General features: G+C 43.8%; 1 protein-coding gene across 12 annotated transcripts in view; it reads left to right on the top strand.

The window, feature by feature from the left end:
- The window catches only part of LOC147035158 (choline kinase alpha-like), a 70532-nt gene that overhangs the window by 21985 nt on the left and 27548 nt on the right, over positions 1 to 20999 (top strand). For all 12 annotated transcript variants that reach the window (XR_015061516.1, XR_015061518.1, XM_085894491.1 and 9 more), the window contains 2 exons: positions 19217 to 19321; positions 20050 to 20108. Coding sequence is in view for 10 of the 12 variants with exons in the window: in XM_085894491.1 (XP_085750617.1) it covers positions 19217 to 19321; positions 20050 to 20108 (164 nt within the window). In the remaining 2 variants the exon portion in view is untranslated. The remainder of the gene's footprint in view (positions 1 to 19216; positions 19322 to 20049; positions 20109 to 20999) is intronic.

Genomic DNA, 20999 nt, shown 5'->3' with positions numbered 1-20999 from the left:
ATCCATGAGAACTAAAATGTAAGCTCTATTTCTCCAGATTTCTCATACTGACACACAAGACTGACCAATGTCACTGGGTGCCACCATCTTTAAAATGCAGTGCATTGTGGGATATCGTATTGAACAATGAACGTATATTTTTTGTTCTGAATGACAATTATTTTGAGAGAAGAATTAAAATTGTTTGGTTATTATACAGGGTGTTCCAAAAGTCACCTTGGGATTTAGGAATTGAATAACATTTCTGTTTTTCAAACAATTTATGATTATATTGATACCAAAAGAAAATTTACAAAATGGAGATAAATTTGCTTTATTTATGAAAAATGATGCAGCTCAGATGTCCCCTATTTTCGGCTTCATAGAGACGGGCTCTTTCGACAGCATTTCCATAACAGCGGACAATAACTCTGACTGCATCCCTCAAATTTCAGCACAGATGTTGTCCTTGAGCTGCTGAATTGTATGGAGTTTATTGATGTATACACGCTCCTTTAGGTAACCCCAAAGAAAATAATCGGGAGGCGTCAAATCAGGAGAACGTGATGGCCAAGAAATTTCTAAATTTTCCCAAATTATTTGGTGTCCAAAAATTTGCCTTAGAAGCTCCACCGTGGCTCGTGCCGTGTGGGCAGTGGCTCCATCTTGTTGAAACCACATCTCAGGTTTATCCTTCACTGCAGGACACACAAAATTCTCGAGCATGGCTCGATACCGCTCACTTGTAACCGTCGTTGCACTGCCATCCTCATTTTCAAAAAAATAATGGCCGATAATCCTTTCTGACGTTACACCACACCAGACAGTGCATTTGAGAGGATGCAAACACGTTGATAAATAGTCCTAAGATTCTCTAATCCCCAGAACCTACAGTTCTGCTTATTCACAAAACCGTTCAAATGGAAATGAGCTTCATCACTCATAATCAGTTTTTGAACAAATTCGTTTTCTTCATTGACCAACCTCTGAATTTGGACTGGGTAATTTAAGCGTTGTCGATGATCAGTCGGTTTCAACTTTTGCTCCAATTGCATTTTATATGGGTACAGATGTAAATCGTTTCTTAGTCTGTGATAGTGACATCCGAGACATCCCCAACTGGTCAGAAGGTCTGCGGATCGATGTTCCTGGTTATTCTTGAACACTGTCCAGTGCACGTTCATGATTAATCTGCGAACGGACTGAACGTGGTCTTCCAGATCGTGGCAAGTCACTTACTGACCCATATTGCTGAAACCGTTGAATCAACCGACGAATCATTAAATCTGAATGTGGTTTTCTGGCATTGAAGTGTCGGTAGTATGCTATTTGGGTGAGAATAATTGATCGATGAAATTTAAAATTAAATTCCATGATTTTGGTTCTTTGTTCAGTTGTGATTTTTTTCCAAATGTTCATCTAAAAATCTGAAAAGAAAAGAAAAACAAATTATTATAAAACAAAAATGTTATTTAATTTATAAATCCTTTGGTGACCTTTGGGACACCCTGTACATGTTTGCTTTTTTAAACTTAAAATATAAATAAACGCCACCATAGCAGCAAAATAAGCTATGTTCATTGCAGCACAATAGACTTGACTACCTGAGAATTTCTCATTTCCACGAGGAAATGACTCGCGAAAGAGAGTTCCTGATGAGCTCTGACTCTACTAATCAAATAGATGTCACATATCACTCAGTAAGAGTTGTTAGGTACATTCAACATACCACGTCGTTAATCATGTTGTGTTTGATACAAGGTACAAGTAATCCATTATGCTGAATTATATGGTAACAGAGCTGCTGCTCGCAAGTTTGACCTTGATGAGAGCAACGTTGGAGCCTGGCACAGAGAGAAATAAGTTATTGAGAATATGCCCAAAGACCAAGCGGGCCAATGGTTTCTCCAGAGCTTGAGAAGCTTCTGATCGCGTGGATAACTCATTGCAGTCAACACAGTCCACATCAGACTGCAGATGAAGGTCATCACGAGAAACCTGAAGTTTTAGGGGTGCGGATTATATATAGAAACTGGTATTTTCCTGAGAATTTTATCTGAAAAGTGCTCTGCGTATTGTACATGAGTGATTACGGTACTTGTCCATTGTTTGCTGATGTCCTTGTAATTCACATAAGGTGCACTGGTGTCTACTAATGTCTTATTCTGCATGTGATTTATGTACAAGCTCCACTAATAGCCTTGGATCGATTTATAAAAAGGGCAGCAGTGCTGAAAATCACTTTTTCGAGAGATTTCACGTTCTCGAAGCGCTATGTTGCCGTGGAACTACCCGCGTGATAATACTTCCATGTTGCGTCAAAACGATAAGGAGAAGCGAAAGTGATGTTGATCTAGATTGGAAAGAAAAGATTTAAGGAGGAAAGACGATTTGTAAAATTATCTGCTTGCTGGTTTGCTGTTTTAGTGATATCTTTTTTGCATGTTGGGAGTCTTGTTGGAAACGAAAATACTCAAGAATGGAAAATAGGTTATTGTATATATGTTTATGACAACCTTATCAGAGGTTTTAAGATGTTACTTTTGTATTATGTGAATGAAGTGGCCATTTTGTTTCTGGGCCATCTCTGCGAAGAAGGACATTGATTTAGGGTTCAACGGACAATTTGTATTTCGTTGAAGTCCACGATCTATGCTTCACAAGCACTTGCGCATGCCGGACTTGCTAAAACCATATACATTTACACAGTGAACTAGTCATAAGAAGAAGGGGGAGGGGTGGAGTAATTTGAGAAAAGAAGAAGTAGCAGAGTTGGGAAGGGGTGGGGAGGGGGAATGAGTTTGTCCATCTGTCTGTAAGCAGGATATTTCAAAGTTACGGACGGATTCAGATGAACCTTGATGGACAGGTTGTGTGTGTGTGTGTGTGTGTGTGTGTGTGTGTGTGTGTGTGTGTGTGTGTGTGTGTGTGTGTGTGTGTGTGTGTGTGTGTGTGTGTGTGTGTGTGTGTGTGTGTGTGTGTGTGTGTGTGTGTGTGTGTGTCAAGGAAGAATGGATAAGATTTTGGTGAAGATCCGGATCTCGACACTAAAATTTTTAAAACTGATTCTTCACCATTGAGATATCGGGCCAAAAACGATATATAGCACGATATCTCAAAAAGTTGTGGACGGATTCGGACGAAACTTGGGGGACGAGTTGTGTTGGTAACAAGAACAAGCCGATTAGCTTTTGGTTCGGTCCCGAATTCAGATCAGACCTATCGGTGGAATGCAAAATGTAAACTGTTCAGCCTGGCAGAGGTATGCACTCTGCCGAGTGACGTTCTAGTTTTATTATGAAACGTGTCGATGGATATTCCAAGTCACTCACTTTGACTTTTCGAAAAAGTGTTTTACAAATTGTTTACACTTAACAGCATTGTGAGAATGCACCACTCTCTCCTTGTGTGTTCATACAGCAATCTGTACCAATGTTCTTTGAATGCTTGGAGAGTCCAAATCCATTAGTGGTATTTATAGTTCCATCAAGTAAGCCAGTTTTGCATCTGTAATTTTACTACAATGAAGATAAATCGATGCGAATTAAAATATCGATTTTTGATCCTTCGTCCAGTTAAATTTGGCCAGGAAATACAAAGTGAAAGATTTTTGTTTCCTGACATAAACATGTTTCCACTGTTTAATTAAGCAATCATTCTTCTTGTGCAAACCCAATTGCCCTTTCAAAATTGTATAACATTTTATAACCGCTGTCCGCTGGGCTTGACTGGGAATAAATCAATCTGAGGCACCCATTGTTTCTCCGTGGCTGTTCTTTAGAAACTCGTGTATTTTTGTTTTTAATTTCCACAAAACATGTTGAAGGGAGTGCATATAGGTTTGTGCAAATGAACATGGTAAAGGTTTGCTGTTTTGTGTAAATTGAGTGCAGGCAAGGGTGAGGGTGTAGCGCGTACTGGCTGGGGTGAGGGCGGAGCGCGTACTGGCTGGGGTGAGGGCGGAGCGCGTACTGGCTGGGGTGAGGGCGGAGCACGTACGGGCTGGGGTGAGGGCGGAGCGCGTACGGGCTGGGGTGAGGGCGGAGCGCGTACGGGCTGGGGTGAGGGCGGAGCGCGTACGGGCTGGGGTGAGGGCGGAGCGCGTACGGGCTGGGGTGAGGGCGGAGCGCGTCCGGGCTGGGGTGAGTCACGCTCTGGGACTATGGGTCCCACTCCGGGACCCCCTCGCCACAAATCCTGCTCCATGTCCCAAAGCCCCCTATCCTCCCAACCAATTCCCCCTCCCATGCCCAATGTCCACATCCTGTCATCCCCACCCTGGTTCCTCCCTACATTCCTCTGCCCTCTCTCCACATTCCCCATGGTGTTTCCATATCCCCCCAATGTGCCAACTCCACCTCCTCTCCTATATCTAACTATATGGACCTCCAACATCTCAGACCTCCTTTCCAATCTGACAGATCCATTGATGCAGGTTGTTGCTGCAAAACTTTACATTATCTGGCTAACGGAGTCATTCTTTCCACAGGTTATCACCAATTCCTCTGTCTCACCCCAAGTGTTGTCTCCTCATTCACTGGGATGGGATTCAGGTCTGTGAAAATGGAGCTGTTATATTACATGAAGTATTCCGTTTTCACTATCCATATACTGTACCCCTCCCACCCCCAATCACATATCTTCCTATACCCCTACCCCACTCCCATCTCTCTCTTCTCCTCTCCTCTCCTGCCCTCCCCACTCCCCCAACGTGGACAAACTTATAATCACCGATCCGAACTCTCTTCATATGCAGAGATTTAAACTGTCACCATCACAATTTTCCTGGGAGATGGTACCTCCAAACCTTCCATGGCACTGAAACAAAGGACTTGTGTAACTCCATGGCCCTGACTCAATCTGCGAACTTTCCAACATGGATTTCTGCCAATGGAAAATGCTCCCTTCTGGACCTCATTATGATGAACTATCCTTTAACGTCTCATGTTCTTCCATCTCCATTTGGTTCATCTGATCATGTTCTTGTGAGAGTCCACATTTCTCTGGCTATTGTTGAGAACTGCCTCAGTACTGCAGAGTCTAACTGTTCACTCAAGGTGACTGGCAGGGACTGCAAGTGGTGCTCTCATTTTCAGGATTGGTCTTTGCTGCCCCCACTATTGATGCAGCCTGGGAATTTTTTTCACAAAAGCATGCTTTCTCTCATGCACAGGTTCATCCCATCTCATCACCAGCTATCCTATCTATCCTCTCATTTCTGGTACATTAATTGAATCCTGTCGTGGAGGAAGTTGCCTTTAAATAACTTACCTTCTCTTCGTAGAAGACAAATCTGACTGAAGGCTATTTTGATCTCAGGTTATTCCACAAAGCTCGTAACAAATTTATCCTTACTCATGAGAGCCAGAAAATATATCTGACCAACTTCAAGGTTGAATACTTGAACCTGTCTCTATAAAAGTTTCATTGGCACCTTGAAAAGTCCATCTCTGTATGCTCTCCTCCAATCCTTCCTTCACTTAAAATGGCCCCACAGCTGACTCCACTCATGAGAAGACTAAATAGCTCAACTTCCAATCCAAATCTCACTTATCCCATCATCACTTGCTGTTCCTACGTTACCCATCCTTACCTAACTGTTCCTGGTTACAGTCTTTCTTACCAAAAGTTGGAGAAGTTTTCCTCGATTCCGATGTGGAAACATGCCTGGATGGTATCAATGCGCCCATCCTCAAATGCTGCTCCACTGCTTTTGCATATGCTTTTTCTGCTCTGATATACCTATAATTTGTTCTCAGCTACCTTCCTTATAAAAATGCCCGAAAACCAGATCCTCTTAACTACAGGCCTCTTGGCTTAGTTGCAATTAAATGCAAAATCGAGGAATTCATCATTGCAGTTGACATCAAATTATTCCTTTTCTCCAACAGAAAAGTGAAAACTGTTGAAACTTCCTTTTCCTTTTTAAAAATTCTCTCTCAAAAAAAAATATAAAATATAAATCATAATAAAAATAATAAAAACTATCTCTGATAATGCTTCATCTTCCTCTTTCACACGTGTGGTACTCTTTACTGTTTCATAATGCACTACTCTTCTGCTATTTAAACAGACTGCTCTCAATTCGACCTTTCCTTCATAGTTTGCCTAAAAAATCCAACTGTGACGGCATTTCTTCTCTCCATTCTCAAAATTCGCCTTTATTGCTTCCATCAAGAAATGTGTTTAATCGAATCTCTGACCTAAAAAAATTTAAAACCCCAGTTTTCTATGAATGTTCGCTTTCCATCAGCCATTCTTTTTTTCCAACTTCAGTGCCAACTCACTCCTCTCAGCCCTCACTCTCAAAGCAACCATCACACTCTTCTCCCACTAAGCTTCCCCCTCACCTTTCTCCCTCAACTCTCCCCACTCACCCTTCTCCCACCATTCACCCCCCTCACTCACCCTTCTCAAAGTTGACCCCCCCTCACATCCACAAAGCTGCCCTCTCACCTCGATCTCATCACTCCACCTCCTCAAATCCTCAACTGCCTTCTGCCGCCTCTCTTTCCCACCCCTCTCCCCCAGCACCACAGAGCCTTTTCTCCTCCTCATCCGGCCCCCTCCCCTAGCTATTCTGCAATCCCCCACACTCTTTCAACAACTCTCCTTACCTCCTCCCTCTTCATTAACAGTGTGGACTTCAAATATCCGGGGCCTTCGCTCAAACCTTACAGATATTTCCATACAGGTTGCCACTGACAAACCAGACATCATCTGCTTAACAGAAACTTTAATCCCTCAAGACGTCTCTGACTCCCAAGTATCTATCCCTGGTTACTGCCTCCTCCGGTATGACAGACCTCATCCGCGCCCTGGTGGAGGAGTTGCTCTCTTCATCAAAGACTCTATTCCTCACTCTCCATGCACTGCCCTCACTCCACCACACCCCCAGGAATACCTCTGGCTACGGCTTCCCTCCACTCCCACCTCATGTTTATATGTGTAGTGTACTATCCACCAAACAGTGATGACTCCATTTATACCTCACTATCCGAAACCATGGACCAACTTCTATCTTCTTATCCAAATTCTCTCTTCCTCAAATGTGGTGACATCAGTTGTCATCATGCCAGTTGGCTGGGTGTTGGTACCTCTCACCTGCCATGGTACTTCAGCAAAAGCTTTATGCGACTCATTGGGACTGACTCAATTGGTCAATTTCCCAACCTGGATCTCAACCAATGGTACTCTATCTCTTCTGGATTTGATTTTGACAAATTTCCCTGAAATTATCTGCTGTTCTTCCTGCGCCAATCAGTTCTTCTGACCACGTGCTTGTCAAAGTGGACATCTCTCTGGCTACTGGACATCAGAGAACCACCTCACCGCCATCGTGTCTGGCATTTCACTCAAGCCGACTGGCAGGGTCTTCATGCAGCCATCAAACTTCCAGACTGGTCTCCCATCGCTACTTTCTCCAACATCAACTCATCCTGGGAATTCTTTCAAAAAAACTTGCTCTCCCTCATGCACATATTTATCGCCTCTCGTCTTCAGTTGTCCTCCCTTTCCTCCCACCCATGGTTCACTGGAGCTTGTGGTGAGGCAGTTGTCCTGAAACAACTTGCCTTTGCCTCATGGAAAGCAAACCCAACTGAGGGTAATCTCTGTTCCTTCCATAAAGCTCAGTACAAGTGTGTTTATACCCTCAGGAGAGTGAGAAAAGAACATCTTTCTAAGCTCAAGTCTGAACTCTCAAACCTCTCTCCCTCCTCCAAATCCTGGTGGTGTCTAATCAAGTCTGTTTCTGGTGAATGGCCCCCTTCCATACCCTCCCTTACCTCAAATGGCCACACTGCTGATACCGCACAAGAAATGGCTGAATGCCTAAACTCAGTGTTTGCATCAAAATCTTGTGTCCGAAACCCATCGCTTTCTGTACCCACCTAACCCAGTTGCACCCAACTGTCCCTGGACTCTGTATCCTTCTCTCCTGACATGGTGGAGAGCTTGCTGTCAAACCTCGACTCAGATTCTGCAACCGGTCCAAATGGCATCAGCCCACATGTCCTAAAAACCTGCTCCTCTACTCTTGCTCACCCTCTCTCTGTTCTACTCACCCTCTCATTTGCTCAAGGTCATCTGCCATCTGCTTGGAAATCAGCAAACATTACTACCCTGCATAAAAAAGGTGCAAAAACAGATCCCTGCAACTACAGACCAATCAGCCTTCTCTCAATCAGCAAGGTTATGGAATCCAACATCGCTTCAGACATTAAATCCTTCCTCTTCTCCAATGGCTTGATATCCAAGCATCAGTTTGGTTTCAGACCAGGTCACTCTACTCTGGATATGCTGCTTCTGCTCTCGCAACAATGGATGGAGGTCCTCATTGCCGGACATGAAATCAGAGCCATATCCCTAGACATATCGACACGGTCTGGCACCCTGCCCTGCTCACCAAACTCTCTTCCTATGGTATCCAAGGCCATCTCCCCTCATGGCTCACAGACTTCCTCTCCTGTCACAGTCAACCTGTGGCTCTAATGGAGTTCTTTTATCCCCTCTTCCTGTCCAGGGTGGAGTGCCTCAAGGCAGCGTTCTGGGCCCTCTTCTTTTTCTACTTTTCATCAATGATCTCTCCGACTCTCTGGAAAATACTCTATCTCTTTGCTGATGACTCCACCCTCTGCCGTACCATGTGTCATCCCTCAGACTGGCAAGCAGTAGCTTCTTCGCTCACTGCAGATCTGGATAAAATCACAAACTCGTCCAATACGTGGAACATGTCTTTCAATCCGGACAAATCTCACACTCTCACTATGTCTCTCCCAAAGGACCGTTTTGAAAACCCCCCTATCCACTTTCTCAACAATCTGCTGGAAGAAGTCCTTTCTTTCAAGCTTCTGGGTCTCACTATCTGCCATGAACTTTTCCTGGGAAAGCCACGTTTCCAACCGCGCCACCAAAGCCAGTCGCCGACTTGGAATCCTCCATTGTGCAAAGTCCTTCCTTGGCCCACCTGAGCTCCTGACCACATACAAAGCTTTCGTCCGCAGCCTGATGGAGTACTGCTCTCCCCTCTGGGCTGGTGCTCCTGCCTCCCACCTTTCTCTGCTTCACACTGTGGAAACCAAGGCATTTTGGATCATTGGTATCTCCTGCAATGAAGCTGAGTCTTTTGGCCTCTCACTCTTTCACTGCAGGCTGGTCGGTGGTCTTTCTGTCTTCTACTGTCTCGACCTTAAAAAATTCGACTTAAATTTTCAACATACATATATGAGCCACATGTCTTCTACATGTCTAGAAGACGCATGTCTTCTACTTGACACATGTTGAGCATTTCAGATTGTTTGGTATCCCATTTTGCTCGAAAACAGTCAGCCTCCAGCTTCCAAGGCTACCTGCTGACTTCCAACACTATTGTTGTCAATGCGTGACTCTCAACAGGATCCTCTCATCTGCCTCACCTTTCAAGTTTGGGGTGCCACAACACGCTCTTGGGGTCAGTCCTGTTCATTATATTTATCAACGATCTTTCTGGTTCTCTCTTTCTAAAATCTTCCTTGTTTTGCTGAAATCATCACATTCTGCCATAGCATCCTTCACCCTTCAGATAGGCAGACAACCCCCACTTTCCTTCTCTGCAAACCTTTATAAAATCAGGAGCTAGTCTACCGCTTGGAGTGTTTGTTCCAATTGTTTGAAAAACCCTTCTATCTACTTTCTTGACAAACCACTTGAAGTTCATTTCTTCAAAGGTTTGGGCCTCACCATCAGTCATGATCTCTTTGGCATATCGCATGTCATATTTGGCCTCCAAAGCCAGCCGCTGATGGGGCGTCCTCTGTCATGCCATGTCTTTTAATGGCAAATCCGAACACCCTTATAACATACAAGGCCTTCATCTGCAACTCAATAGCCCTGTTCTTCCCAATGGGCTGGTACCCCTGCCTCACACCAATAACATCTTGATGCTGTGGAGACCAAGGCCCTCAACAAAAGTCATTAGAATCTTCCACAACAAAGCTGAATCGGTGAGCCTTTTATTCCTGCTTTGCGGACATGTTGGTGGGCTATCTTCTGCTGCCCTCCTTTCTGCTCTTGCACCCTCTGCTCTTTCCATGCTTTATATTCCTGTGCCCCTCCACGTACTCACACTCCTCAGGTTTCTCAAGGGTGCATGCGTTCTTCTAATAACCTAGGAATACTGAAACTCCCAATATCCAGGTTCACTGCTCACATCCATTTGTTCCTTTTTATCTCTCTCTCCTCTCTCTCCTCTCTCTCCTCTCTCTCCTCTCTCTCATCTCTCATCTCTCTCCTCTCTCTCATCTCTCTCCTCTCTCTCCTCTCTCTCCTCTCTCTTTCCTCTCTCTTTCCTCTCTCTTTCCTCTCTCTCCTCTCTCTCTCCTCTCTCTTTCCTCTCTCTTTCCTCTCTCTTTCCTCTCTCTTTCCTCTCTCTCTTTCCTCTCTCTCTTTCCTCTCTCCCCTCTCTCTCCTCTCTCCCCTCTCTCTCTCCCCTCTCTCTCCTTTCTCTCTCTCACCTGTGCAACCAACTTATCCATTCTGTTCAACCTTATTCTTCCATCAATCATGCGAAAAGAGCAATTCGGTGTTTATCTGACCATAACACATTCAGTCATTACTTATCCTAGCTCAACCAAACTTGTTCGGGGGACAAAGGATCACACGACGGAGGTTGTAGTGACTTAACCTGCCACCCTCCTCAAGGGGGATTTCCGCCTTGGACGAACTCCGTGTTAAGGTGTATAAATAGCTCAGCTTGGCATTTTATGGGGCACAGTACCAACTGCAAGTAAAAATTATTATTATAACCGCAAACAATTCTTTCCAACATATGATTACCTTTTTAACATTTCAAACATTTTTAAACATTTCCTTATTAACCATTTCAATGGAGTGCTTGCTTGAGTGCTGCAGCCACTTGGTGAGCACTCTACAAGCTGATTGGTAATGGAACACACCCTGACGTCCTTGAAGCATTCCATGCTAATCACATTCCCCACAGACGAATGAATCTAAGCCGTCTCAACTCGCTCGGCGTCTAGGTGAGTTACTCAAATGAGTCTTTCCGCATGAATAACACTGAACAACAAAAAATTTTTACTGGAGATGTGTAAAGTGATTTAGACTAATTTGGGTACGCTGATTTCAAAAATCATAACCGTTTTGCTGTATCACGTCAGGATTTTCAGTAACAGAAATATTCCCATTGCCTAGAAGTCAGGATTTCAATGAAATTTACAAAAATTCATTTATTCATTTATTTCATCATGAATGCTTCAAAATTATAGAAATTACAGAAAAACTCCACTAGAATGTAATTAAAAATGCTTTAGGCATTTGGCTTTGCGTTTGTGCTGCTCTGTGTCAGTTTCACGATGCAGGAACCAGCAGAAATCGCCCATCATGTTCGGGTTGTGCCGCCCTTGGTAACGCGTCTCCATGAGTGAAATCTCTTGGTGGAATCGCTCGCCGTGCTCGTCCGAGACTGCTCCCAAGTTGTCAGGGAAGAACTTCAGGTGCTGGTGTAGGAAATGGATTTTCAGGGACATCCTGGAGCCAAGTTTCCTGAAGGACTCCAGCAGCTGCTGCACTATTTCTTCATAGTTGTCCGCGCGCTCGTTCCCCAAGAAGTTGTCCGTCACAGCTTTGAAGCTCCTCCACGCTGCCAGCTCTTTGGGGTTTAGAGTTGTCGGAAAAGTTTCATCCTTCATAATCTGTCAGATTTGCGGTCCAACAAAGACACCAGCCTTGATCTTGGCCTCCGACAAGGTGTTGCCAAACTTTTCCTTGAGGTATAAAAACCCACGCCCATTCAGATCCATTGCCCGTACAAAACTTTTCATCAAGCCGAGCTTTATGTGGAGTGGTGGAAGGAAAACCTTGGCTGGGTCGACAAGGGCGACATGCTTCACGTTGTGTCGACCAGGTACATGCTCTTTTCGCTCTTCCCAATCTTTCTTCGTCCAGTGATTCTTGTCGTCTCTGCTATCCCAGAGACAAAGGAAGCACATGTATTTCGTGTAGCCTGACTGCAGCCCTAACAACAGCGCCACCACTTTCAAGTCTCCGCAGATGTGCCAGTTGAAGTCATTGTACTTGATGGAATCAAGCAGCTGCCGCATAGTCTCATAGGTCTCTGTCATGCCGAACGCGTGAGCCAGTGGGACTGATGGTTTCTCGTTGCCATTGTGGAGCAAAACAGCCTTCAAGCTGTTCTTCCCCGAGTCGATGAAGAGGCGCCAGTCTGCAGGATCGTGATCACACCCAAGTTCTTTCAACAGACCGTTGATGTCACTGCAGAATGTCATCGTGTCTTCCATCTCAAAGAACTCAGCCATGTCTCTGTGACGTGCTCTGAACAAGGATATCTTGGTGTTAGGTTCAAGTACATTCCACTGCTGCAGCCTTGATCCAAGCAGCTCTGCCTTCGCCTTTGACAGCGAGAGATCTCTTACAAGATCATTTAAGTCTCCCTGGTTCAGAAGGTGTGATTCTTGAGTGTCGGGTTCAAAAGGTTCATCATCACCATCCTCTTCACCACTGCTTACAGCTATGTTCTGATCAGCTGGAGGTGTTGGAACGGGGTTCTCGTCATCATAAGGCACAGGTTTACGAGCAGAGACGCAGTCAGCGTACTTGATGTGACCTTTATTCTTCTTGTTGAAGCCGGCGATGCTTGTGCAGCAGAAATAACAATCATCATGATGATTCTGCGGCTCACGCCATATCATGGGCACCGCAAATGGCATGCTCGCGCGCTTGCCCACCAACCACTGAGTCAAGGTTGTGTGACAGCTTGTGCAGCAGATGTGTGGTGCCCAGCTCTGTTCTTGGTCCCCCACCTTACACCCGAAGTAGTGAAAGTAGGCGGCCTTCATTTTCACTGCTGTAGATATACTTCGCTGTTGATCTTTTTTGGTATACCGACCACAGACATAACAGAAGTTGTCAAGATGATTGGTACAGGAACGCCTACTCATCTTTATCTGAAAGAAAGAAATATAACACAAGTTAACAACAATTGTACGAAATAGACATGTTAAAGACATATGTAAATTTCATTGAAATCCTGACTTCTAGGCAATGGGAATATTTCTGTTCCTGAAAATCCTGACGTGATACAGCAAAACGGTTATGATTTTTGAAATCAGCATACCCAAATTAGTCTTAATCACTTTACACATCTCCAGTAAAAAAAATTTTTTGAAATTTGTTGTTCAGTGTAATCTATCCCATTGCCTGTCCTATTTTTCTCACCATAAGATTTTGTTGACTGCACATGGATTGTTTATAACGAATATCTTGGGTCCTCGTGTATGTATATATATGTATGTATATATATGTATGTATATATATGTATGTATGTATATATATATATATATGTATGTATATATATATATATATGTATATATATATGTATATATATATATATATATACATATACATATACATATACATATACATATACATATACATATACATATACATATATATATATATATATATATATATATATATATATATATATATGATGTCATTTCTAAGCCTGGTGTTGGCTTAGTGGTTAGGGTGGCGGCTTGGGATCCAAGGGTCCTGAGTTCAAGCCCCGTTGGCTGCTGAATTAACACCAGGGGGTTGACTCAGCCTGTCATCCTTCCGAGGTCGGCGAAATGAGTGCCAGTGTACTGGTCCCGGTGTATGCCCCGGTTAGAATAGGTGTGTCGTAAGAGGCGACCAGGGTTGGCGTCAGGAAGGGCATCCGGCCATAAAACATTGCCTCAAGAAAAAGCCAAACCCCTGCACAGCAGGGAAAAATGGCTGTAAAAACAGTCATATGATGTCATTTCTCACAGCCGTAGATTCCAGTGTGATGTGATATTGCCCTGGACACCCTGCGACCCAATTGTGACCTTTATTGAACACATAACCCCATTCGTAATGCATACTCAGCTCGAAGCTCTTTAGCCTGCGTTTGAATCTCAACCCAGCTATAAACTGTCACTTTGGTGCTTCACTGGCAGGGTGAGTCATCAATGCGTGCCGTTCCTTGGATGGACGTTAAATTAGAGTACCATCTGTCGGCATAAGTTGGTGGATGTTAAAGATCCCACAGTATCCTTCACGAAGAGTAGGCGAGCAATGAAAGAATTTCAAATTCCTGCTCTAACCGACAAGAAAATAATAATAACCATTGCTTTCATGACTTGAGACAGTTTCATTTAATTTGGCTTAGGAGTATACACTCCTGGACGGGTCGCCACTCCGATGCAGGATTTTTTTCAAGCGGAACGACTGGGGCTCAAACTCAATACCCTAAGATCTTAAGCCAGCCACCTTAACCATGAAGATAACACAAGGCTTAACCTCACAAGAACATGGGAATAATTGTGGCCATTAAAGAAGAATAAGCATATTAACCCATTGCCATCCACATGACCCAAAGCCACCGCTAGCCCCCTTGCTGCCCACATGGCCACTCCCGCAGTGAGCGGTTGTTTCTAGTAAATTGAAATATGGCTTTTTCACCTCCTCCTCAGGTCATCACGCTTCCATATTCACGATCTTTACCCTCAACCCTCCCCAAGCCTCCTCGCCACTCATTGCCCCCACCCTTCCCCAGTGTAATGAAATCGATAAACTGATGGATTAAATTAATATGGTGTTGATGTAGGATGGGTCAAATGGCCTCCTCCTTTGCCAAATTTCCTTGTATAATCCTTGTGTAAGACTGCTTGGACGTTTGCACAAAATAACTCTGAAGGCAGTACATAATTGTAGTGGAAATTAAAAGCAGAGGTTATGCACATTGTTCAACGAGGAAAGGGGTCATAAATGAAAACCACGAAGGAGACCGAAGGAAAATATCAAATAATATCTTGCACCCACAATAGCAGGAGCAGCAAATACAACTTAACCAATTTATTTATTACAGAATACAGCTGTATTTCAGCTGATTGAATGCAAAAGATACCCATTCTTCTTCAGTTTGATAATGGCAAAGGTGCAGCTTTCCCTTTAAGGACTGAATAGTAATCAGCAATTTTCCCATGATGGCAGCAACAGAGGAGTAATTCGCTCATGTGGAACGTTTATTTTATGATTGGAACAATGCAACGATCGGCCCTGAGCTCAGGGTAAATGAAGAATCTGGCATTATGCGTATTGTTATAGACCAGTCTATTCTTTTTTCTAAGATTTAATTATGATTGATTGAGGTTATATAGTTTGTATGCCTGGTATTGGCTTAATGGTTAGGGTGGTGGGCTTGGGATCCTAGGATCCTGAGTTCAAATCCCACTCGGCTGTTGAATTAATATCAGGTGGGGTTGACTCTGCCTGTCATCCTTCTGAGGTCGGCAAAATGAGTGCCAGCTTGCTGGTATCCTGTGTCGGAGTGGTGACCCATCCAGAATTGTGCCCAATAGCCAAGGAGACTGCTTAGTTAACACCAATGCTCTGCACAGAGTATGGTCCCAATGGATGGATGGATATAGTTTGCAGAATAATAATAATTAGAACTCTAGAAGCTAAGATGGTAGTGACACTTGCTGTTAAGTTTCCGGACTCAGAATAAAAGGAGTCGCAACAATCACAACAACGAGAAACTAGAACGGCACAACATAGAGCACATATCTCCGCCAGGCTGAACAGTTTACATTCAGTATCCCACTGAAAGGCCGGATCCGGATCCAGACCTGAACGAAAATCAAATGTGCTAGTTCTCATCACCTACCCAACTCATCCACCTAGTTTTGTCATAATCCATCCAAAACTTTTTACAGTGCGTGCGCTGTATACAATTGCACCGAGTTTGAAATGTCCCTGGTGTCCCACCCCCCCCCCCCCCCACGTGCCTCAAGTGAGCCAATGATGGCCGTCCGGTAGATGGCAGTGCGTAACCGAGACGGAAATGGCGACAATTGATGGAAATACCCAAGTATTTCAATGGAAATTTGTGAAACTAATGTGTTATATATGTGAAAACCATTGAATTTATTGTTTGACTGAAAAAAAACGAAGAAACGCTCCCCTCTCAGGTGCGAACGAACGAAAGACGTCATTTCCGTCCACCATGGCATTTCGCGCCGAACGCTGAAAGCCAAGTTCTTCTTATGCCATCATTCTCTTTAATATTAACCATGCTCTGTATTGAAGGATTTCACTTGTTAAATATCATGCTACACAGGGGTTTCCCGTAATAAGTCTCCCAAGAGACCAAGAGTGAATCAGTTGTTTCACATACAAGTCCATAAGTTGCTTAGGAACATTTTCATTTTACATCCAACAATTCCTCACACAAACCTCCATTGGACGGAAGACCAGTTATCAGGCATCCCACCCCACAATGCTTTGTGTACCAGCTACCCAGCATTCTACCCCACAATGCACTGCGTCATCTCATGATGTGCATTGTTGGACTTAACGCCACCACGTACTGTACACTTCTGTATTTTTAATCTTTGTGTAATATACCACAGTAATCATTGAACAATGAGTGGTAAACAAAATAGTAACGAAAAGGGTGAACCTGCACGTAAGCGGCAACACAGTAGTGTAACTCTAAATGTCACATTGGACATTGGGAAACAAAATAAGAATGGTGAACGATCAGCCAATATTGCTCGCCGTCTTGTTTTCCGCCGGCGACTGTTTTAACTATGTTAAAGAACGCTGACTAGGGGCATGCAGATGGCATGGTATGACGCATGCCGTGCACGACCTGCCTTTTGGAAACACGGCCTGAAGTTGGCATTATGACCGCGGGGGCTCTTCGTGAGCTCCTGTGTGGACACCGCAGGGTGTCGCAGCATGTGTCAGGTTTTGTGGCATGGTGCGTAGTGCTGGCACAAACGCTGGAGCCTGTGTCCGTGGGGGGAAACCACGTGGTTTTGTGGGAGGGATAATTTCGAGGGCGAAGGAATGATAAAATAGTTAAAAGATATGGTAATTAAGATAAATAGGTGTTTGGGTTTTAAAATTTGTTTCATCTCCTGTATTTTTTTTTCCATGTTTTGTGTGTTTCATATGTATTTCTTGATTGCCAGGCTTGTTGAGTGGTTTTGTATCAGACGTAAACGAAGCATTGTAATGCATCCCCCCTTAATTACATTAATTTTTATGGGGGGAAATTTCTCACTATCTATCATTTCGTTACAAGTCCAACTTTTCTGGAACTTACCTTGGACGTAAAGTGAGGACCCCATGTAGCTGACATTGATTTTGGCCCCATCTCTCAATGGTGAAGAATAGCCTGGTGTTGGCTTGGTGGTTAGGGTGGCGGCTTGGGATCCCAGGATCCTGAGTTCAAGCCCCGTTGGCTGCTGAATTAACACCAGGGGGTTGACTCAGCCTGTCATCCTTCCGAGGTCGGCGAAATGAGTACCAGTGTACTGGTCCCGGTGTATGTCCCGGTTAGAATAGGTGTACCATATCCCTGTGTGTCGTAAGAGGCGACCAGGGTTGGCGTCAGGAAGGGCATCCGGCCATAAAAAACATTGCCTCAAGAAAAAGCCAAACCCCTGCACAGCAGGGAAAAATTGCTGTAAAAACGGTCATTTTTATTATTTTCTCAATGGTGAAGAATCATTTTAAAATTATCACATCCATATTGGGATGTTGACCAAAATCGAATCAATTTTTCCTTGTCACGCACCCAACCTACCTTTACATCCACCAAGTTTCGTCCAACTCCGTCCACAACATTTTGAGATATCCTGTTCACAGACTGACAGACTGGGGTGAAAACACAACCTCCGCACACCTTTGGTGGAAGAGGTAATAACAACTTTGAACGGTAAAAGGAGGAAAGGACGAAGGAGACCATTGAGGAAAAAGGCCTCTCCTCTGGGCCTTACAGGGGCCTGCAAAAGTATTGACCCCCCCCCCTCCAAAGTTTTCACATTTTGATGCCACCTGAGCTGATTACATGATTCTTTCAAATCAAACTTAATATATCGAGTCTTCACAAACTACTGCAATGTTAGAGCTTCAAAAAAAAAAAAAATGCAGATAAAATATGAATAAATTAGATTCACTGAGAAAATCAGATGATTCTCAGTTTCACAAGTATTCAAACCCGTTTCCAAATAACCCTAAATCACTTCAGGAGCAAATTATTTGCTTGAAAGGTTACAAAATAAGTGTAATAGGTTTCATAAGTGCAATAAAAATTCCGCTCCACCACTTATCTAGGAGTTTTAAGGTGCAACTCATTTGGTCAACCAATAGGCAAACAGGAAGACCAAGGAGCTTTCCAAAGAAGTCAGACATAAAGTGGTGGAGAGGCACCGTTCAAGAGAGGGTTATAAGAACATTTCAAATTCACTCATTATCCTTTTGAGTACGATGAAATCCATTATTAAGTCGTGGAAGACGTACCAACCACCCAGACTCTACCCACATCAGGTCAACCATATAAACTCAGCAGCCGGTCAAGCAGGAAACTGGTTCGGGATGTCACTGTAAATCCAACAATGACTGAAAGATTGGCAAGGCTCTATGTCCGAGATGGAGGATCAGGGTTCATTAATCAACAATATTCCGTTCCCTTCACAAAGTTGGCCTCTTTGGACAGGTGGCAAGAAAAAAGCTATTTCTGAAGAAGACGCATCTAAAAGCTCATGGAGTTTGTGAAAAAGCATCTTAATGATTCTCTAAGTATGTGGAGAAACGTTTTGTGGTCAGACGAGACAAAAATTGAACTTTTTTGTGTAAATTTAAAGTCTGCCACAAGCCTAACACTGCACACCACCCAGTTAACTCCATCCCTACTGGAGAGCAGATTGGTGGCTACACCATGTTATGGGGCTGCTTTTCATCAGCAGGGACTGGCAAGCCTGTGACAATGGAAGGGACAATGGACGGTGCAAAGTACAGGGGAATCCTTGATGAAAACCTGCTTGAATTGGCCATGAATCTGAAACTGGGTAGGAGATTCACATTTCAGCAGGACAATGATCTGAAGCACAAAGATAAAGCTACATTGGAGTGGCTGAATAATAAGAAAATAAATGTTCTTGAGTGGCCCAGTCAAAGTCCTGACTTGAACCCAAATGAACATTTATGGTGAGACCTGAAGATTGCAGTCCATCGACGATCACCATCAAACTTGGCAGAACTAAAGCAATTTTCACGTGAAGAATGGGTAAAGTTACCATCTCACTGTGCAAAGCTCATAGAGACCGACCCAAAAAAATTCAGAGCTGTTATTGTTGTAAATGGTGCTTCCACCAAGTACTGACCAAAGCGTGTGCCTTTGCAGCTATCTGCACAAGGTTATGGAGCTGAAGTTTGCACAGGAAATTCAGGAACAAATGCTTCAGAAGATCCGAGGCATCAACCTTCCTCAGGAACTACAAGCCTTGCAGTAAGTAATTAAGGTGTCACACGGAGTGTTTTAAAAACATTGTTTGCTTTCGTTTGTGCGAATGCAACAAACATTTTATTGTTCAGCACTGCTGTGACTGTTTTTTCCTTTATGTGTTGACAACATTATGGTGTAGAAATATCATAGATATAGACTCCATATTTATGTGCATGGGGGAGGGAGGAAGGATGTGTGTGTGGCATCATTCAGGATGGGAGAGAGGGTTAACATTTCCACTGTGTGTTGCAAATAAACCAAGGAGCACAAACCAAAAGGAACCTTGTGCAATGTTCACATGGAGTTGCATACGTTTTTTGTCAACACCAGGTAGTAACGCTTGCTGTTAAGTTTCCACTCAGGTTAAAAAGTCACAACAACAACTTCAGTGGGAAACAAGAACTTGTAACAGGAAAAGGCTGCACTCCTCTGGGACTTCGCAGATACATTTATGAATAACCTGACGTAAAGCACAATTTGGGTTGTGTTCCTCGACTCTGATCCGTAAATTTATTTCAACATTAACAACTCCAACTGTATAAAAACATGTGTACCTGTCTCATTGAAAATTGAAAACGATTATGGTCGTCCTTCAAGTGTCTGATCACATATTGGTAATGCTGGGAATGAATGCATTTGAAGCATTCGTACCTTTGTGATTAAAAGTTCTGCAGTTTCAGTCAATTTGAGAATCAAGACAGCACGGGTTCACCTTTTTATTGTTCCCACAGGGCTTTGCTCCGTCAGACTCCTTCTCCAGTGGTGTTCTGTCATAATGACCTTCAAGAAGGTAACGAGCCTTGAACGCATCAGTTTTGGTGAGATCTAATTTGTTTCACGGTCATACGTGTGGTGAATTGTTTAACCTAGTGGAAAGAGAAGGCCATTATTACATTGCCACCCTTTGAAGATTGTGCAAACAATTGAGAGTCGTCAATGTTGGCACAACATAAAGGCATAAACTTAATTGGTTAGTGAGCATCGTGTGCTCAGTACCTTTTGAAGGGAAGGAATTTTTTTTTCTTCATAACTTAAAAAGTAATATTGTTTTGGGGCCGGGTCTCGGTGGCGAGCATGACCGCTAGATGGAGCAGTAGAGTCGGCTCCACCGAACATCCGGAATCTAGGTCGTACCTTTTCAGGTAAATCCGAAAGTACGGGTCCCTTACAGGACCATGAATCGCCAATAATTTGACCATGTGGAGTAGGGTTAATTGCCAACTTCAATATACCTAAGTATCCACGCGGCAAAACTACCGGGGCATTCACATCCTCGGCAGGCCTCGAGCGGAATGAGCCATTACCGTGCCCGAACCGTGCATAACCCGAGCAGATGGTTACCGAGGCCCGTCGGTCCAAATGTACAACTACGGCAACAGCCTTCCTAATTCCCATTCACAGCGCGGCAAACCAATGGCAGAAAGGACAAGGACGAGGTGGGTCATTCAACAAAAGGGGAATTTATTAACAATAGGGGGAGGGGACACAAAGAGCAGAGTTATCTGAATAAGAAATGTGAATAATGTACAACATAAAGCACTTAACAGTTCTACTTATACAAGACAGGCCCGCACACACACGCACACCCAAAAAAGGAATGGACCCGCCGGGTCTTTATTCGGCTCTCCAGCCAAGGAGGATAGTTCGGCTGGGAGTCAGGACGGTCGGCTACCTGGCCGCG

The sequence above is a fragment of the Eptatretus burgeri genome, chromosome 1 (assembly GCF_056783735.1).
Source record: "Eptatretus burgeri isolate ZD-2024b chromosome 1, Ebu_testis_v1, whole genome shotgun sequence".
Classification (NCBI taxonomy): domain Eukaryota; kingdom Metazoa; phylum Chordata; class Myxini; order Myxiniformes; family Myxinidae; genus Eptatretus; species Eptatretus burgeri.
This window is presented reverse-complemented; position numbering and strand designations above follow the sequence as displayed.